Here is a 19,110-nt window from a genome sequence, read left to right as displayed (position 1 = left end):
CACTTCCTGTGTTGACACTGCAGAGGGCACGTCATGCTGAATAGAGCCGAGGGCTTCTTTTGGCAGCTGGTCCCGGGTCTTCAGAGGAGACTGGTTGAAAGGGAATTGAGGGCAAATCCAGTGAAGCTCAGGCAGCAGCGGGGAAAGCGGGGGAGACTCCCTTGGACCTAATCAATCATGCAAAGTCCTTTGGTGACCCCTACTGTGGGGGGCAGTATCAGGCATAAACAAGCAAAGTTACCACAGAAGCCTTTAGACATAGCCCAGTTCTTCCCCTACGTTTCAGGGCTTCATCTAAAGCTCTCTCTGAAGGTGGGGCCACCACCTCCCTCGTCCCCCAAACTCATTAGGAGTTTTTGACTCCCACTATCCCCTCTGCAATCACAACCTTCGCTGGTCTTTCTCTTGCAGCCAGGCGCCACTCCAGGGCCCGGCCCAAGGTCACGCTCTTGAACTACGCCTGCCCGATGACCACCGTCAGCCGGCCCCTAAACGAGATGGCCCTGACCCCTCTGACGGAGCAAGAGGGGGAGGCCTACCTAGAGAAGTGTGGCAGTGTCCGGCGACACACGGTGGCCAATGCCCACTCGGACATCCAGCTGCTGGCCATGGCCACCAGGATGCACTCGGGCTTAGGGGAGGAGCCTGGCGGCGAGGACAAGTGCCTGCTTCTGCCACCCAGCTTCCCGCCGCCCCACCGGCAGTGCTCCAGTGAGCCCAACATCACTGACAGCCCCGACGAGCCGGAGCAGGTGGCAGCGGGCAGCCAGGAGGACTCAGAGCTGAACTGTGCATCCCTCAGCTGAATGCCCGCCTCTGGGACCTCCCAGCTCCTGCCTGGCCACCAGGATGAGGGCGGCTTCATCGCCGAGGACCGCCGAGTGGAGCTCTTCTTTTGGGCAATGCCGCCTTATGCCTTTCCAGGTACAGGCTAGTCTGAGCGCCCTAGGGCAAATCCCCGCCGTGAGCCTCTCCATTTTTGGGACTGTGACCACCTACCTCTTGGCGGCCACACAGATCCAACTGCCTAATGTTCACCTTCTGACTTTCAGCCTTGCCTGCCTGACTCAACTCAAATCCTCCTCTCTGGGCTTTTCCCCTCAGATATTGGACTATCTGATCCTCCCAGCCCTTTATCGCAGTGCCCCTGGCGTTCCTATAGCAGGAAGTTGTCCGACCCACACACACAGCCAGCAAGGATGTGTTAGCATGTGGAGTTCCCCTTGAGGGTCCTTGTGATACAGAGGCCGATGGGTGAAAAGAGGCAGTAGAGAGGTACCTCTTCTCTCCGTCTTGTGTGGAGTAAAAGTAGACTGCAGCCCTTCCAAAGCCTGACTCTGGGAATGCAGCTTTCATTTCAGTTTCAGAATTACTGGGAAAGAGTGGCCCCACTGGTGGGTGAGGGTCCATCCTCACCTATATCCAGACCCTATGTGCTGCCTTTGGCTTTTGGCCCAGGAGGGCCACAGTGCTGGAGGAACCCCGTCTTTGATTAAGCCTCAGCATTCCCCTCTCAGGCTTCCTCCCCGACTCAAGGAACTAACCTTCCCGGTGGAGTAGCTGGTGCCTTCCTCCCTTTCTCATTTCAGAAACCGTCCCTTTTCCTATTGTGCGGAAGGGGCCAGCTGATACCAACCAACCAGTCTGTTCCTGGATTTGACTTGAATTTTTTAAATGTGCATCGTTTCAAAAATAAATTGCTTGCAAGTATTTGCACGTAGGATCTTGCACCGCTCATTTCCAATGGGGTGTGTCTTCAAACTGAAAAATAGCAAACCCCCTAGGAAAGGAGACTGGAAGTGGTCCAGGGTGAAAGTGATCCGTGGTGGGCAGGGCTCAGAGGCCGCAGAGCTCTGGAAGCAGCTGGACTTGAATCCAGTGTGGCCTGTGTTTGTGAGTGTTGTGGTTTATAGGAAAAGCTGCATTGAGATAGAGAGACTCAGCTTGCCTCATGAGCAGAGAGTTCTAGCAAATGGGATGTCTCAGCGCTCTATAGTGCAGGGAGCTGGGAAAGATGTGGGCAGGACCTTTTGGAGAGATGTCCATTCCCTGTGATTAAAGAAGTGCCTGGAATGTATAACCTGTGGGGCCTTGAAATGTTTTTTGGGGCAGCAGGCTTTGGTACTGTGCTATATATATCCTCAGCACTCCTCCCTCCATCCAGGTCTGGGCTTTTTATCTCCTTTGACCTCCCTGTTCTTTTTGTATTTGCCTGTTGGCCCCGCTGATAACAGCTCCAGAAAAAAGAGAAGGCCCCTGGGACCTTCTGGCACCTTCTAGGTATCCTGTTAATCTTTGGAAACTTTGTTTATGAAATGTCAGAGACATGAGCCAGTTTGGCTTCCAATATGGCAGGAGGTGGCCGGGAGAGAATGAGGACAGTTTAAGCTGCCAGCAGAGGAGGAAACCTTCTAAGCTCATCTAAGCCTTGACAGCATTTCCCTTCTGGGTGAAGATTTGAAATATGACTAGCTAGAGTCATGCTTTTGATGGCTTTTGATCTGGAAATTTTGTTTAAAAAGTGGTTTCGTTTTCATCCTTTTAAGAGATTGATGGAAGAGAAATGTCCAAAGGAGATCTTCTGAGAATTTCAAACAAAAAAATAATCTGTGTATGCGTTGGATAAAGTCCACAAATTCACTAACAGGTATCAGTAGGTAACAACATGATGATTTATTTAACTGATGGCTTCTGTCCTTATTGGTACACTTAGCACTTGGGACTAGTATTTATTGATCCAGGCAAAATAATTAGTCATGCTTGGGTTTGCTTTTTTAGTTTACAACCTGAATGATATATGTCTTTAAATGCTTTTTCCACACACTAAATGCCCCTGATGGGGACAGCAGTCATCAGTTAAATATGTAAGCTCTTAGGTTGAGAATGGGAGTGTCAGTACAGACCCAGTGTACTTAATTGCTAATGAATGTTAGCCAGCTTACAACTTTACCTTTGATGTACACACCTGATATTTGTACAGTATTTCACACTGTACATATAAAAATTGTGCTGATGTCTATGAGCATTCTAGCCATCAGAGCTATTGCAAGAGCGACAACTGTAGTGTTGTTTTTTGTTTTTTTGTTTTTTTAAAAAATTTTATTATTATTTTTGGCTGCGTTGGGTCTTTGTTGCTGCGCATGGGCTTTCTCTAGTTGTGGCGAGCGGGGGCTAATCTTTGTTGCGGTGTGCGGGCTTCTCATTGCAGTGGCTTCTCTTGTTGCGGAGCACGGGCTCTAGGTGCGCCGGTTTCAATAGTTGTGGCATGCAGGCTCAGTAGCTGTGGCACACGGGCTTAGTTGCTGCACGGCATGTGGGATCTTCCCAGACCAGGGCTTGAACCCGTGTCCCCTGCATTGGCAGGCGGATTCTTAACCACTGCGCCACCAGGGAAGTCCAACCGTAGTGTTTTTAACCACTTTTTCTCCCCTTCACAAGGTGATTAGTTTTCGTTATTTAAGTTAGCATCTTCCGGTGGCTGAGGTTTAATGACAGGAAATGATCACGACTCTTAAACTCCGAGTGGGCTCAGAAACCAAAAGCCTTTCATGCTGTCTGTTTCCAAAATGGAGTCAATAAACATCATTTTGTACATGCTGCCCTGTTCCCAGGCTGCGTGTCTTGATTGAATTTGCAAGCGCAGAGCGTCCGTTAGATGTTTTCTGCCTCCTGTCCTCACACTCCCTGTGTGAGGAGCCTGCCTTCCCTGGCGCTATGTTCCGTTTCCTGTTGCCCCCACCGCAGGGTTAGGCAGCAGCCTGACCTCAGCCAGTCTCCCCTGGGCTTGGCTTGCCATCCTTGTCTGGATTGGCAAGTCATTTCCTGGAGGAACAGCCTGTCTGCAAAGGAGCTTGGAAAACACCGAACAAAGTCTGAGAAGGCAAGGCCTCTTCTGAAGCCAGCTTGGTCTCTTTCCTGAGTGTTTGACCTGGAGGGAGCACTTACCGTATTTACTCGTGAACCATCTCCTCGTATATGCCCCTTCGGTTCTGTTGGGCAGAGGCAATTTATTTATTTATTTTTAAAATTTTTATTGGAGTATAGCTGATTTACAATGTTGTGTTAGTTTCAGGTGTACAGTAAAGTGAATCGGTTATACATATACATATATCCCGCAGAGGCAATTTGTAATATTTTGCTCTCCACGTATATTGGGTTGGCCAAAAAGTTCATTCGGGTTTTTCCATTCGCGCCTATGGAGAACCCGAACGAACTTTTTGGCCAACCCAGTATTTTCCTGGGAGGGCTGCAGCAGTGTTAGCTTGAGACCTCTGAAGGCTTTGTAAGAGGCTTCAGAGAGGTGTGACCTGAACTGATTGAAGATCCTGGAGGAGGTCAAGGAGAGCGTTCACATTTTTTTATTGGGCCTTCAGAGGCTGGAAGTATGAACTATGAACACTGAGCGTTCCGCCTTGGTAGATTTCATGCCATTGGCACACCACCTGTATTCACTCAGCCAGCCACTCATCTTCCAGCCAAACATTTGTGGAACTGCCACTGCTTTGTAGGCGCTGAGGATGCAGTGATGGATAGATAACCTACGTGCCTGCTCTCTTGGAGCTTACCACTGAATGCGGGAAGGCTGGCAATCAGGTCAACACAGGCATTTCAAAAAATGAACAACACTGGATGACATAAAATGGCAAGATGCAGTGACTAGAGGGTGATGTGAAGGTGACCCCAGGTCAGGTGGCTAGAGAAGGTCTCTCTAAAATTGGAGCCAGCTTTACAACCTGCTTTTGTTCCTGCTTGCTGCCGTAATAAATTACCACGAATAAGTGGCTTAAAACAGCGAACACTTATAATCTCACAGTTGTGTAGGCTGGAAGTCTGACCTGGGTCTCACTGGGCTAAAAGTCAAGGTGTTGGCAGGGCTGCATTCCTTTCTGGAGGCTCTGCGGGAGAGTCCATTTCCTCGCCTTCGCCTGCTTCTAGGGGCCACCCATATTCCTTGGCTCGTGGCCTCTACATCTTCAACACCAGCAACAATGGGTTGAATCCCTCATGCCAGCCTCCATTCTGCCTCCCTCTTCCACTTTTTTTTTAAATTAATTAATTAATTTATTTATTTTTGGCTGTGTTGGGTCTTCGTTTCTGTGCGAGGGCTTTCTCTAGTTGCGGCAAGCAGGGGTCACTCTTCATCGCGGTGCACGGGCCTTTCACTGTCGCGGCCTCTCTTGTTGCGGGGCACAGGCTCCAGACACGCAGGCTCAGTAGTTGTGGCTCACGGGCCTAGTTGCTCCGCGGCATGTGGGATCTTCCCAGACCACGGCTCGAACCCGTGTCCCCTGCATTGGCAGGCAGATTCTCAACCACTGCACCACCAGGGAAGCCCCTCCCTCTTCCACTTTTAAAGACACTTGTGATTCCATTGGGCCCACCTGGATAATCTTTATCTCAAGATTTCTGTGGGCAAGGCCTCTCCTGCCCCCTCTGCTGATGTCTCAGTGGGAGAAAGGCCAGCCACCTGGTATGCTGGGGACCCCGAGAAGATGAGGCTGCATCGAGCGGATGGGTGCTGGTCCCCAGGGAGACTGGCCTGCCTAGCCCAGGGGCCTTTAAGCCTGATTTCTACCCACTGGCCCAGACTCCCATGGTGACCATGATTCTGGAGTCCCTCACTCAAATCTCATTTCCCATCTCATATGCCTGTCAGGCCCACATCATCCCTTGAATTCACTTCTATGACTTGGTTGGTACTCCCTGTACTGGTCTCCAGATTCCATTTCACCCTATGGACACCCCCCAACTGATCTTTCTAAAATGCAGTCCCTGCTTAAAACTTCTCCCTGGCTTCCAATAAAATGCACACACCTGAACTTGACTCCCCGAGCTGATCCCCACCTGCCTTTCCCGCCTCCTTCATTGCTCCCTGACTGTCCGTTATCCCAGGAAGCTGCCTTCCACCTCCACACCCTCCGCCGTGCCCCTGCTGCTCCTTCTCCCTCATCCAGGTAGAAGCCTCTGCACACTCTCAGGTACTGCCCTGGGAAGGTGAGGATGTGTAGGATTTCTGTTTGCATGCCTGGAGCCTAGCCATAGAGAGAGATCCAAGTCTTGCGCATTGAATGAATTAATGGGGGTGGTGATAATTCTGATCTCTACCCCCTCCCTCCCAGGTATTTATAGAAAGCACCTTCATCCCCTTTCCTTTCTTCCTCCGTGGGGACCTTCCCCATGATGCTCTCTAGGGATGTTCCAACTGAGGCTGCGCGGCCAGGTGACCCTGTGAGCAAGGCAGGGGCTGGAGGCAGGTCTGAGTCCGTCCCTGTATCCCTGCCCCCTCCCGCTCCAGCCAGTGGCTGCCGTGGCCGTGCTGACAGCTACCTCTGTCCACAGGGCTGCTACCTTGCTCCTGAGCCAGCCACCTCTTTCTTGGCCTTTCCCCTTTCTGTCTGCGGTGAGAAATTCCTTTGGAGCCTGGACCTTGTGCCTGAGGGAGAGAGAAAGCCCTTGCTTGTCGCAGGGCCATCTCCTTGAAGAAACCCTCCTGCCACAAAGTAAGAGGGAGCGGCCTAGGCCCCTGTGCTCAGGCAAGAACCTCCTTGTCCTAAGCCCCCTGCCCTCAGGATCCAGCACAGGGGAGGTTCCAATGCTGCCACCCTGGTGTGCCCCGCACCGTGCTGATCCTCGTGGCAACCTTGCAAGGCAGGTGTCCCCTCATTTTGCAGATGGGGAAACTGAGGCTTGGGTTCTTTAAGCGGTGGAGCTGGGACTCAACCCCAGGTTCTTTCACCTCAAATCCAGTGGTCATCCCTATCTATTCCATGGGGGTATCCCACCTTTAGAAAATGAGAAAGCAAAACAGATAAGCCAGGGGCATAGTCTCCTTTGCCTGCTGCAAGGTGAGTTGGTTTCAGGGTTTCCAGAAAAGCAGAGAAACAAAGCTGCCTCTTTTGGTCTTCTCTAGCTATTTCTAGAAAACCTGAGAGCAGAGAGTGGGGAGGGGGGCCCAGGAAAGTGGATTTCTTATGTAGGAAAGATTTCAATGGATATTTTTATTAATGAGTTTAATTTTGGCTTTAAAATACTATTGTAATAAGTTTAATAATTAGTAATCATTTAATAAGTAATACAATGAATAATTTTGTCTTTAGAATCAATATTCAATTTAAGATACAAGTTAAACTTTTTCAGGCTTTTAATTTTATTATCCTACAAATTTTAGTATTCTATTTATAAGTCTAGCAGATTGTAGCAATAACTTTGGAGGAGCCTTCTGCAGAATGCTTGGTCCTATTTACAAGCTTAGCTCAGCACTTGAAACGCTTTTAAATGCATTTATAAATTTAATATATTAATTTCTTTTTAAAGTACTTCAGTTTTTCTGACAGCATGCAAAATGTTCCCCAATCCTAAATTCTTATAGAAACTAATAAATTAAACTTATAAATAAGGGAAACTTTAAATGTTTTCATACTCTACTTAAACTTTTAGATGTCACCATAAAAAAATCGCAAGTCTAAATTAATTACTCAATTATACATTTTAAAGTGGAATTATAAAACTGTCATTCTAACGGACCTTATTCTCTTAAATATCACGTGTCTAAAATACCAAATATGCAGTTTGCTTTCTAACATAAAAATATTATAGTTTTGTTTCCTTTAAATCTTTCTCCACTTAAGCCTCAATCTTCCTGGTGTGGTGGTTGTTAAGCTCTTGTCTCAGCCTCGAGACTTTTCTATATTTGGGGACTCTGGGGCTGGGATCCTGCACATCACACATCTGATTGCTAGCTGGGTCCCTGTTAGCTCTGCCAGTGGGGGCCGCTAGAGGGAGCCTGGGAGGCTGGTGGAGTCTCCGCTTCCGGTCCTGTCAGCGTTGCACTGACAGTTGGGTCCGGTGGCAGTAGCTACCTCCAGTTTGCAGGTTTTCCTCCCCCCCAGAACCCGCCTCAACATTCCTGCTCAGAGACAGCAGCACCGCTGGCCTGGGCCCCCCCTCAGACGTCTGCAGCCCAGCTCTCAGCGGCCATCCTCCAACCCTTTACATCTCAGTCATCCCCAGCTCTTCCTTCTAAGGGTGGTCGTTGCCTCCTGCAGTTACTTCTGTGATTCCTCGGTGTCCACTCTTTGCCCTTTTACTTGTTCAATACCTGATTGATAATTCTTTCTATTAAATGCTCTCTGTTAAAATGATGGATGTGGCTTTTGCCCCTGCCTAGACCCAGACTGATGAACCAGGGTTGAAAACTACACACCTGCTAAAGAAGACAGTAACCATCCCAGTTAACCAAGGTTACGCATTACCAGAAATTTCCTTTGGACGTGAGACTCAGACCTGCAGACATTCGGAGTGATTCTTCTCACCTCCACCTAAGGAAACCGTAGTATTTCAAGTAATTTTGGTGATTGTTCCTCAGCATTCTTGAAATGATGAGCAAAGTGTACTAGATTCTTGTCAGCATCCCCAAGAGACACTGGGTGCTATTTATGATTGTTTAGTCAATGACTTCAAAACCTAAAAGAAGTATAAGACAATTGCCTACTTCTTCAGTCTACCTTCAGAAGTATGCCCTTCTCACCAAGTCACTCATTAAATTGGTTCTTAATTTCCCTGGTTTTTCTGGCCTAAGTCTAATTACCTTTGAGAAGAATACTAAGCAATGTAAATATCTTGAACCTAACAGTCTCCTGAATTCTTTCATCTTCTCAGGAACACATAACTTTTAACAAATACCTAACTTCAGTCTGATATCAGTTATATATCTCAGATAGCTTTGTCTGGGGTCCAAGTTATGAGGTCATTCCATTCTCTGTAAACTGAACTAGGATCAAGTCAATTGCCTGCCAACAGAAACTTTTGCTGCCCACTCCAAGGCATTTTTGAGAAGAAGGGCTCAATAGGTGGAAATAACATACAGCTTCTGGTTCTGGCCATAGGGGAATGGCTTGTATCAGATGAATCTTTTTGCCAAAATAATTATAAAACCTGGATAAAATATATAAAGCAACTGTTCAAAGGAACTGGAGAGCACCCAGTGCAGGCAGGATCTGAACTGCTATGATCCCTAAGAGAAGGGAAACAAATGAGGCAAAACTTCACATTCATCCTGGTTTTTCCAAAGGGTTTTTCCCAAACTCACTGATAGAGGTGGGAGTGAGAGGGAGTGGGTGACAGCAGCAAGCAGCAGTCTTACTGTGCTGAGATCAGAGGTTCACGTTGCCAGAGTAGCTGGAACTTGAAGGGAGAATGATGGAGAGGACTAAATGGGAAATCTGCATACTAGGTCCCCTCAAGTTGTTGGCTCACTCCTAAGTTGAGCATGCAGTGAGAACTCCAAGAAACCCAGCAGAAAACAGCAACTCTGGGACCCTAAAGAGCTGAACAGATTTCAGCTCTTACAGAATGCTGAGGAGACAGAGGTTCAAGTCCCACCAAAGTGGAGGGGCTTTGGCAAACATCCTACGCTTTTGGTTGAGGCCCAAGAAAGGCCACATTCTGGGAGTAAGGGTCATGCCCAGTAGCAAGATGGTAGACTAAACTACAATGATATCAGAAATTACATCAAATGTAAATGAACTAAACACGCCAATGAAAAGGCAGAGAAGGTCAGACCAGATTAAAAAGTAACAATATGCTGTTTATAAGAGACACACTTTAAATCTTAGAACAGAGAATGATTGAAAATAAAAGGTTGGAAGCATATACCACATAAATGTTAGCAAAAGAAATTTGGCCTTGCTAATTTAGAATCGTGCAAATTTCATAATGATAAAAGGTCAATTCAAAAGAAAGATATATATTATAATACGTAAGTTATCATTTATTGGTCACCAACTATATGCCATGCACCAGCCTAAGTATTTTACATTCGTTGTTTTGTGTAATCCTCTGAGAAATTTTATGAAGTAAAATGTATCATCCTCATTAGATGAGGAAATTGAAACTCAGAGGATTGAGCAATTTTCCTAAGATCACGTAACCAGAAAATCAGAGAGACAAGATTTAAATCTAGTTTGGTCTGACCTCTTGCCAAAGAGATTTTAATCACTGCTCTGCTTTCTAAGCACCATATTGCTTGTGGTATGCTCGCTTGAACCAGTTGGAGAGGCCCCTGAAAGCACAGGAGTACATTGTAACCTAAGGGGAAGATAATTCTGTGGGGATTCCTGGAATTCTGGACTGGGAACCCTTCAAGAACTAAGATCCTAAGATAGTCTGTTCGACTCTTACACGCACACACACATTCTGTATAAATGTTCTTCTCTTCTATGCACATGATCCCTGAAAGGTACAGAGACCTTCCAGTTCATGGACTACTGTGGCCTGACTTCTTTGAATTTCTCAGTCCAAATTCTCAAGAATCTGGTCTAGTTCAAGAATCATGTATCCATCCTTGATTCAGTCAATAGGCTGCTGCTAAGGAGTGCCATCTCCCAGGGTTTCAGATTTAACTCTGTTAAATCCTTCCCTTGGAATTTAAGGGGAGGTTCAGCAGTTCTCACGGTAAAGGAGAGACTCGTCTCTGAATCCATGCATATGTGGGTAGTGGGAACCAGAGCAGGAAAACCCCAGATAATCCTTCCCAACTCAATTCTAGCACTGGTCTTCCCCCAGATGCTAAGATGCCTGGAGGGGAGGATGGGTGGCAGAGCTAATAAGGGGCCACACCAGAATGTGGACCTAGGGTAGTCCAGCTCCAGAGGCCTTGCTTTTAACCACTATGATAAACTCTTCTTCCACTCTTTGGAAAATGTAATCTAAATTACTAAACCAAATTACAGTCATTGAGAAAAGTGAGAGCTTGCTGGGTGGCCCCTCAAAGCCCCCGATTTTCCACAGGGAAGTTGTTGCACTGGAGGGAAATTCCCTCTTGAGGCTCCCCACCAGTGTGAGAGAGCTGCCCTGAGGCTCGGCCCCCCAAATTGCCCCCAGAGAGCCGGTGAGCACAGGAAGAGAATTAACTCCACAGGGAAACCAGGGCTACTATCTGTAGTTTCATTCTCTTTCTCCTCTGTCCTGCTCCACTGCAGACAGACCTTTTTCTATGCCCAGCAAAACTAGCTGGTGACCTTTGACAAATTCCTTAACCTCTCTTTTCTTCCACAAAATGCAACTAATTATGCCTACCTTGCAAAATTAGAGAAAAAAAAACATATGTATGTGCATGCACACACATATACACACATATACACATACTTAACATACACACACATGCATGCATACAGATGGCATAGAAAAGGTCCAGGCTGTCTCCGGGTTAGGTAAAATCATGAGTGTTCATAGCAGCCTTCTGTGTAATGGCCAAAAACTGTAAACCAAAACATCTGTCGATTGATGAATGGCGAGACAAAACGAGATATATCCACACAGTGAAGTTCTACTTGGCAACAAAAAAGGAATAAACTACTGACACATGCTACATCATGGACAGACTTCAAAAATGTCATGCTAAGTGAAAGAGACAGACATAGGAGACCATACACTGTATGATTTCATTTATATGAAATGTCCAGAAAAGGCACATTTATAGAGACAGAAGGCAGATTAATGGTTGCCTGGGGTGGGGAATCGGAGTGGGGATTAACGATAAATGGGCATCAGGGGTCTTACTGCAGGGAGGAAAATGTCCTAAAACTGATTTATGATGATGGTTGCACCACTTGGTAAAGTTACTAAAAGTCGTTTGAACTGCACACCTGAAATTGCATTTTTCTTTTTTTTTTTATTGTGGTAAAATATACATAAAGTTTGTTATTTTAATCTTTTTTAGGTGTATAGATCAGTGGCATTAAGTACCTTCACACTGTTGTACAACCATCACCAGCATCCATCTCCGGACCATTTTCATCTTCCCCAGCTGAAACTCTGTCCCCATTAAACAATTATTCCCCGTTTCCCTCCCCCAGCCCCTGGCAGCCACCACTCTACTTTCTATCTCTATGAATTTGACTGTTCTAGGCTCCTGATGTAAGTGGAATCATACAATCTTTGTCCTTTTGTGACTGGCTTATTTTGCTCAGGATAATGTTTTCAAAGTTCATCTATGTTGTAGCATGTGTCAAAATGTCCTTCCTTTTTAAGGCTGAGAAATATTCCAGTGTATGTATGTAGCACATTTTGTTTATTCATTAATCCCTTAATGGACATTTGTGTTATTTCCATCTTTTGACTATTGTGAATAATACTGCTATGAATATTGCTGTGTAAATATCTAGAAACTGGTAGGGTTTGTGATAAGTAAAACATATCTCAATTAAGTTATTTTAAAATAAAACTTTTTTCCAAAATTTAAAGAGCCAATAAATGGTAGATGCTGTTATATCAATAACTTAGAGTGGCAAATTTGATCAATGAAGTGAGTTTTTAAAAATAAAATTAATTTAATAAAAAAGACATGGTTTAGAAAAAGGAAAAACACAGAAAAGTACAAAAAAGAAAAAAATCTGTAATCTCACTTGGAGATAAACCGTTGAAAGACTACTTTACAAGAACTACCAAATTTTAATTTTACTTGAAATTAGTAGAAGGAACTGAACTGAACTGAAATGAAGAAGTTGCTGAACTTCATATGTTTATCTAGAACAGAGAGATTCATTCCTAAACTCTCTCTCTAAAGGCAAAAAAAAAAGTTATGAGAAAATATTGAGGTTGGATTGGGACCCATGGTTTTTCTATTTCAGTTCATGTTTCTTAATGGTCAAAGTTTAATCTCCCAGATGGACAACTGTTTCATAAAAATCAGAGGATATTTCTGATGTTTAAAAAAATTAAGTACCTGAAATTTTAGATGAAAAACAAAAGAACAATGTTGAAAACCTCAGCCAACTTATAAGATAAACTTCTAAGAGAAATTATTAGGGAATGACTAGTTCGTAAGCCAAGTAACTACAAAAATGACAAATCACTTTCAAAGCAGGAGGAAGTGATTGTAGCTAGTGTTTAAAATAAATAAATAAATAAATAAATAAAATAAATCCAAGGAGGTTACACATGAATTCTGAGTATCTGTCAGTTTCCTCCTCTCTTGAATTAACTGGTTCTTGTTTTTGAATATATCTGCTCCAGCCTGAATTTTTTCACCCAGAGGTGTGGAGTCCACACGTTCTATGTTCAGCTGTCTTTATTCACTGCAAGAAAGAATTAACTGAAACTTGAAAATAAGGCAAAAAGTTGGGCTGTATGTCCTTTCAGAGTCACACTGGGGAATTATTTAACAAGTTGCCTGAGGATTATTTAATTTTCTGGGAGAATATTTCTCTGTTTGACTTTGCTATTTATTATTTGATCATAGCCCAGATACTGCAAAGTTACATGTTAATTTGTATTTTTCTATTTGGTAGGAAAGATAACCCCAAAGCTTATGGCTTTATTAGCTTGCAAGACATTAACCAGTTTCTTCTGTAACCTAGCCATTTTATTCTAACATTCTTTTTCTGTTGTTTTGAAAATGCTTTTCCTGGTAGATTACATAAACTCTTTTTACCCAGATGCTCTTGGAATCAGCTTTACCATCTAATGGTTCCGTCATAAATTAATGAGCTGAACAAAACCTTTGACATATTCTATATTTGAATGAGAGCCATGATTTTACCATCTTAACAATTATACTTTGATTGAGCTGGTAGGCCTCAGATCATACGCTCTCCTTCCATCTCCTGTGAAGAGTCACCTGGAGAGCCTGTTTAGAATGCAGATTCCCCAGCCCACCGCTCAAAAAGTCTAATTCTGGGGGTTTGGCCAGGACCCAATGATATGCATTTTAATAAGCACCCCAGAAGATTCTGAGGCTGATGGTCCTCAGACCAGACACCTTGTGAAAGCCCCCGGTGAACTGTGTGGTGGCGATGGTACTAATGCTGACTTGATTCTCACTGTTCAGCGAGGACAGAGATGACCGGGGTTAAAGGTTGAGGCCTTGGGATGTGCTGGAGTCCAACAGTCCATTTTCCTAAACTTCAACTTGGAGATGGCAGTTGATCTCAAATGTTCATCCACGCATTGGCTGTATCAGAACAGGGGCAGAGGAGTGGGGGTGACCAGGAATCTGAATACATAAGTTGAACCTCGAGAAATTGCTGATACTCAACTCTTTATCGACCTTACAAAAAAGGTGATTTTGTATGGGTCGACCTAATAATTCCTCAGGTGTTTCTAATTTGAAGCTAATTTGGCAACCAAACTGTGAATATGATAGCTGGGGCGTGTAATTTCTAATATGGGGGAAAGTGCTTTGTAGCATTCATCAGACTTAAAGCAAAAAAAATTAAGGACTCTCTTCCCCTAAAAAGCCACAAAGTACACCTATTTGCATATAATCTAGGGGAATTTATGGACTCCTTAAAAGTGCAAGGACTCCAGGCTAATCCTGTTTTCCAGATTTCCTCCTGAAGGTTGCTTGCTTTAGGGATGAGGCTCTGCTGCCCCCTACTGCCAAATGAGGCTCCAGCGGGCTTTGCTCTACGCAGGCCTGTCTTCCAGTTTGGAGTTTTGTAGGAGCTAGAACCCGCTGTCATCTCACACCAGCTGGAGTCGTCCAATTCTAGGCAGGCATGGGCCCCACAGATGTGTTTAATCATCATTCACACACTGCAGGGAATTCCTGTTAGTGCAGGGTGCAGGGGCATTTTGTGCTTTGATGGAACACTATGCATTGTCTAGTCCAAAGCACACCCTTCACGGTTATCAGAGTCTCATTCTAAGGAAGCTACTTTACAGCTCTGTCCTGTAGATAACCGAGAGCAATGCAAAATGATTCTTGTTTCTAGAAACAGAAATTATGTCCTGTGGGGAGAGATTTGCTTGACTTGCCCCCCTCCGCCCCACACCAAGGAAGAAGCTGGGTTTGCTTCCATTTGGACATTCATGTAAATATTCCTGGTCTCTAGGTGTGTCTGTTCTTTGGGTTCTCATTTGGACGGTTATAGCATCTGCCTGATTCCCTCATTAAGAGTTACAGAAAATCTTTAACACATGCTCATTTGATATCTGTATGAGAACCGTAATTTGACTCTTTTTTGAAAATTATCCTTTAACAAAGGCCAGGATCATATTAGAGATCTCTGATTCCCATCTGATTCCTTTCCTTGAAAGCTCATAGTCTGATTCAGAAGACACTCAGTGTTGCCAGCAACTCTTTGAGATATTAAGAAATCCTCCCCTCCTCTCCCCGTACCCCACCTGCCTCTTTCAGGTAGCATGCCACCTCTTTGCCTCAGGGGAGGGAGGTATATGGCAAAAGCAAAACAAAACGAAACAACTAAGGATTCTGTAAATCTTTCTGGGTTTTGTTTTACTAAAGCTTCAGTCCATAGAAGAATTTAGAGGAGCAGTGGAGCAGGAGAGGACCTGAATCTTGGAGAAACAGGAAATGGAGCTTTCCTTCTACGGAACCATGAGGTTCCCTCAGGCTAAGAGAAGGAGAGAGAGGCAGGAGCAACAGGACCAGGCCCTGAGAGGCGAGGCTGCAGGGTTGGGATGGATGGAACAAGAGCAAGGCACAGGCTGGAAGGCCCCGCTAACCCCAGTGGACACTTGTGTGCGTGTGTGTGTGTGTGTGTGTGTGTGTGTGTGTGTGAATGAATTTGGCCTCTAGCCTTCTGGGCTATTTAAAACCCTCAGATCTTGACTCATGAGGCAAGCTGCATTCTGTTAAAGTCGTTTGTGTTCTGGGGGCTACATTTTAAAAGTGAAGAAAGAACAGAAAATGCCAGAACGGATCAGGTGTAGTAAAAGCAAGTGTTTCAGAAACCTTTCATGTCAGGTGAGTTGGTGTACATATTATTTATTCATTTATCTCTATCTATCTAATTTACTGTGGGTAGTGAGAAAAAAAAGATTGCGAAACTGATCCTAAAAGCATTAATAAACAGTCGATTTCTGTTCTATCGGTCTAGTTGTATTCAGTAAACCTGGCTGGCTTCTTTCCTCTTCTTTCACAATGGCTCCAAAGGAATTTCAGATTAGATTGGAAAAAATTTTACTTTCAGGCTCCTAACTAGTCTAAAGGGAACGACTAGTTACCATCTTTAAGCACTTTTGGTGGGGCTTCATCTACTTTAGCTAGACACCTCAAGAGCAATGACCAGCCGGGGGAAAGGAACCTGGGATTGAGACAAAGAGGCCAGACCTCCTCAGACAGAAGCTCACCATTTTTACATCAACCCCTGCCAGTCAGGATAGAGCAGCCAGGAGGAAGGTGGGGTAAGGAGGGGAAGGATTATTTTTCAGGATTTTGAGATCTACTTTTCAGTGCAGTTTTATTATTTATCTTTCAGCAGTATAAATTCTGTGAAGATCAGACTTGCTGACCCACTTTTATATTAAAATGTACAAATCCCTCCCCAGACCAAGCAAACATTTTGTGATTATGCATCATTTTCTGCCACGGCTACAGCTGTCACTTTAGAAAGCAATCCTACTCCTGCTGGTCCCTTAATTACAAAAGTTAATTTTGAAAATGTGACAACAGCGTAACAGACATCCGTAAGAATGGATTAGAAGACAGATGCGTTGTTAAACACAAATGAAGACCACACTTGAAAACTCCCTGAGCAGACACAACCAGTTTGGTCATACAAGAAAAGCTTAATTTAGCTTATTTTGCAAGACAAGCAAGGCTAACTTGACCTGAGTCACTTCTTGCTTATGCCTCTGAAAATCATAAGCAAAACTTAAACTGTTCCCCAAAATTGCTATGAAGTAACCACTAACCAATTTCCTTTCATTTAAGAAAATTCTAATATTGTAACCAATGACTGTGAAGAATAAGCATTGTCTCCACACTAGATAAGCTGCATTATAACAATAGACAGGAGGGGTTAGGTGTGTCAGTCTGGCATTTGTTTTCATCTAAATTAATATTCAACAAGATCCCAATCAAGGAGCACTGTTTTGGTCATATCTTTGTAACCACTAAGATGCTATCTAAGGTAAAAACTCTAAGTGCCTTTGGAGATAAACGTGAATCTACATTCATCACCTGGGCTTAGAAAGAACAGAGCACACTTATCTGCTAAATGGAGAACAGACCATCGACCTGATGGAGGCCACCTGAGGCCGGGCTGGCAGGAGCAGGGCTGGTGCTGTGTGCGGTGTGGGTTGATGCTCGGGGAGCAGAGGAGGGTGTGGCAGTGAATCGGGACGACTGCGTTAAGCCTGGCCCTTCCACACAACCTGTTCTTAAACTGAACACTGATTTTCTATCTTTCTGTGTTGAATGTCTGCCTCCTCCCATCTTTGTATTCACCACCACCCACCCCCCCACAAAACACATTATTTTCAGAGTTCAGATGGATTAGGAAAACACAAATTCTGTGGCAATAGTAAGTTCTAAGCAACAGCGGGTTTTTGATAAGACACTTTGACCATTTCCCATGCTTCAACTTTTCAAAAGTCAGAGTTCATTCCGTAGCTTGTCATACAGTTAGAGAATTATGAGAGCCTCCCCGGATTCACAGTGTAGTTTTTCTTTTCTTTAAGTCAAGTGTCTTTCTTAATAGATCCAAGCATTAATAAATGTTACCCATTACTTAATAATATCTAAATTTCAAATTCTAGTCCCCACTTTACAAGTAGATAAATGGACACGAAGAGAAGTGATTTGCCTGTGGTCAGTCAGGAATAAAATCTAAATCTCTTAGCTCCTAATTTACTGGTTTATACGCTAAATTACCCTGCCTCTTTAAGCCCTCTGGGAACATAATCCTGGAACGCTGTATAAGCAAAATGGGGCCAAAATTGCACTCTCACCAGAGAAATTAATTGGATAATTAATCAAGTGTGGAAATAACATTAGAATATTCTGTACAATTGATCAAGGACTTTCAAATAATTCTATTATAAAAAACATCCCTTCAGGCAAAATAAATAAGATTGAAATTCAGCATGACAGATTTACAATTTTAAAACTAGCTTAAAGGACAGACTACAATTTCAGCTATAATGCAAATATGTTTCCCCGAGGAGCTTAAGACAACTCAATTAAAGGTGTTCAATATCTTAGCAGTGCGATTTTTAAAGAGAAACCCACCTTAAGAAGTCTCATTAAAAGGAGCATCTCTGAAGCGAGAAGGCAAATGTAACAAAATGCTATTTGTGGATTCCAGGTGGTAGATGGCCATTGTACAATTCTTGCAACAATTCTGCATGTTTGAAAAATTTCATAATAAAGTGCTGGGGGAAAAAAGCAAAATAAAAGTAACATTTATTCCTTATTACCGAAAACGTACATGACAAATAACCTGCCAAAAAGTGGTGCACCTCAACCAGTATTTTCACTAAATGTTCATTGTTAATATTTGAGTGTGTGCTGTGTGCCAGGCGCTGTGCTAAGTCTGGGGTTTCAGCTACGGACAGAACCTTGCCCCTGCCGCTCACAGCTGATGTTCCCCTCAGGGTCACTGATAGCATCTCTTTCTTGGAATACAGAAATCCATCTGCCCTTCTTCCCAGTGGCGTTCTATTTAGCTTTTATCCTGAGATCTATCTGGGAGAAAGCTGGGATAAATGCAATTCGTCAGCAGAGACAGGAAAGCTCTATCAAGAGGAGGTTCTCCCTTTGAGAGACCACATCTGAGCAAAGCAACTGGGCATCTCCTTGCAGGTGTTTGCCTTTGACTAAAAGTGAGGGCTGTGACTGAACATCATGATCTGCAGAGATGCATCTGATTTGATTTCATCATATCACCTTTTTGGATACTAGGAATTTGGAAGTGCCAAATCCATTCTACAGACTCTACAATAGCAACTGTGAAACTAACTACAGCTTATCATATATATGTACCCGGGAATTTTTTAAAAATGTATTTCAAAGGAAAAACACAAATGACTATTTATTGTCCCTTTTTCATTTCCTCAAGGCACTGCACTGCTTAGGTTCTATGGAACTAGGCATCACAAAAACACCTGATGGTATTTCTCATAAAACAGTGAGTAGAATTTAACTGAGGCAAAACAAGAACAGCAGTAACTGAATTAAGGAAAGCTATTTCAAAGCCTTAAGTTAGAAAAACCTCTCTAATAATTAATGTTTTCTGGTCACCAGAGACTTGAGGATTCCCTGGATAAAGGAATGACAAGCAACTGCTCCTTTCTGATGAGAATGTACTCTAACTGCATGCATAATTCATAAACATGCTTAGTTTATCTAAGACTTACGGTATA

General features: G+C 44.0%; 1 protein-coding gene across 2 annotated transcripts in view; it reads left to right on the top strand.

Annotated features, from left to right (window-relative positions):
* The window catches only part of PRR5L (proline rich 5 like), an 80,450-nt gene extending 69,266 nt beyond the window's left edge, over window positions 1-11,184 (top strand). Inside the window, exons 9-10 of one of the 2 annotated variants that reach the window (XR_009009188.1) lie at window positions 412-924; window positions 8,168-11,184. Coding sequence is in view for 1 of the 2 variants with exons in the window: in XM_007181084.3 (XP_007181146.2) it covers window positions 412-806 (395 nt within the window). In the remaining variant the exon portion in view is untranslated. Of the gene's footprint in view, window positions 1-411; window positions 4,134-8,167 lie in introns of those variants that run through there. The other variant, XM_007181084.3, reaches the window with a different exon arrangement.
* Window positions 11,185-19,110: the final 7,926 nt, after the last annotated feature.

This window comes from Balaenoptera acutorostrata, chromosome 9, assembly GCF_949987535.1.
Source record: "Balaenoptera acutorostrata chromosome 9, mBalAcu1.1, whole genome shotgun sequence".
Lineage (NCBI taxonomy): Eukaryota > Metazoa > Chordata > Mammalia > Artiodactyla > Balaenopteridae > Balaenoptera > Balaenoptera acutorostrata.
The sequence above is the reverse complement of the archived record's forward strand: the minus strand, read 5'-3'. Positions and strand labels throughout refer to the sequence as shown.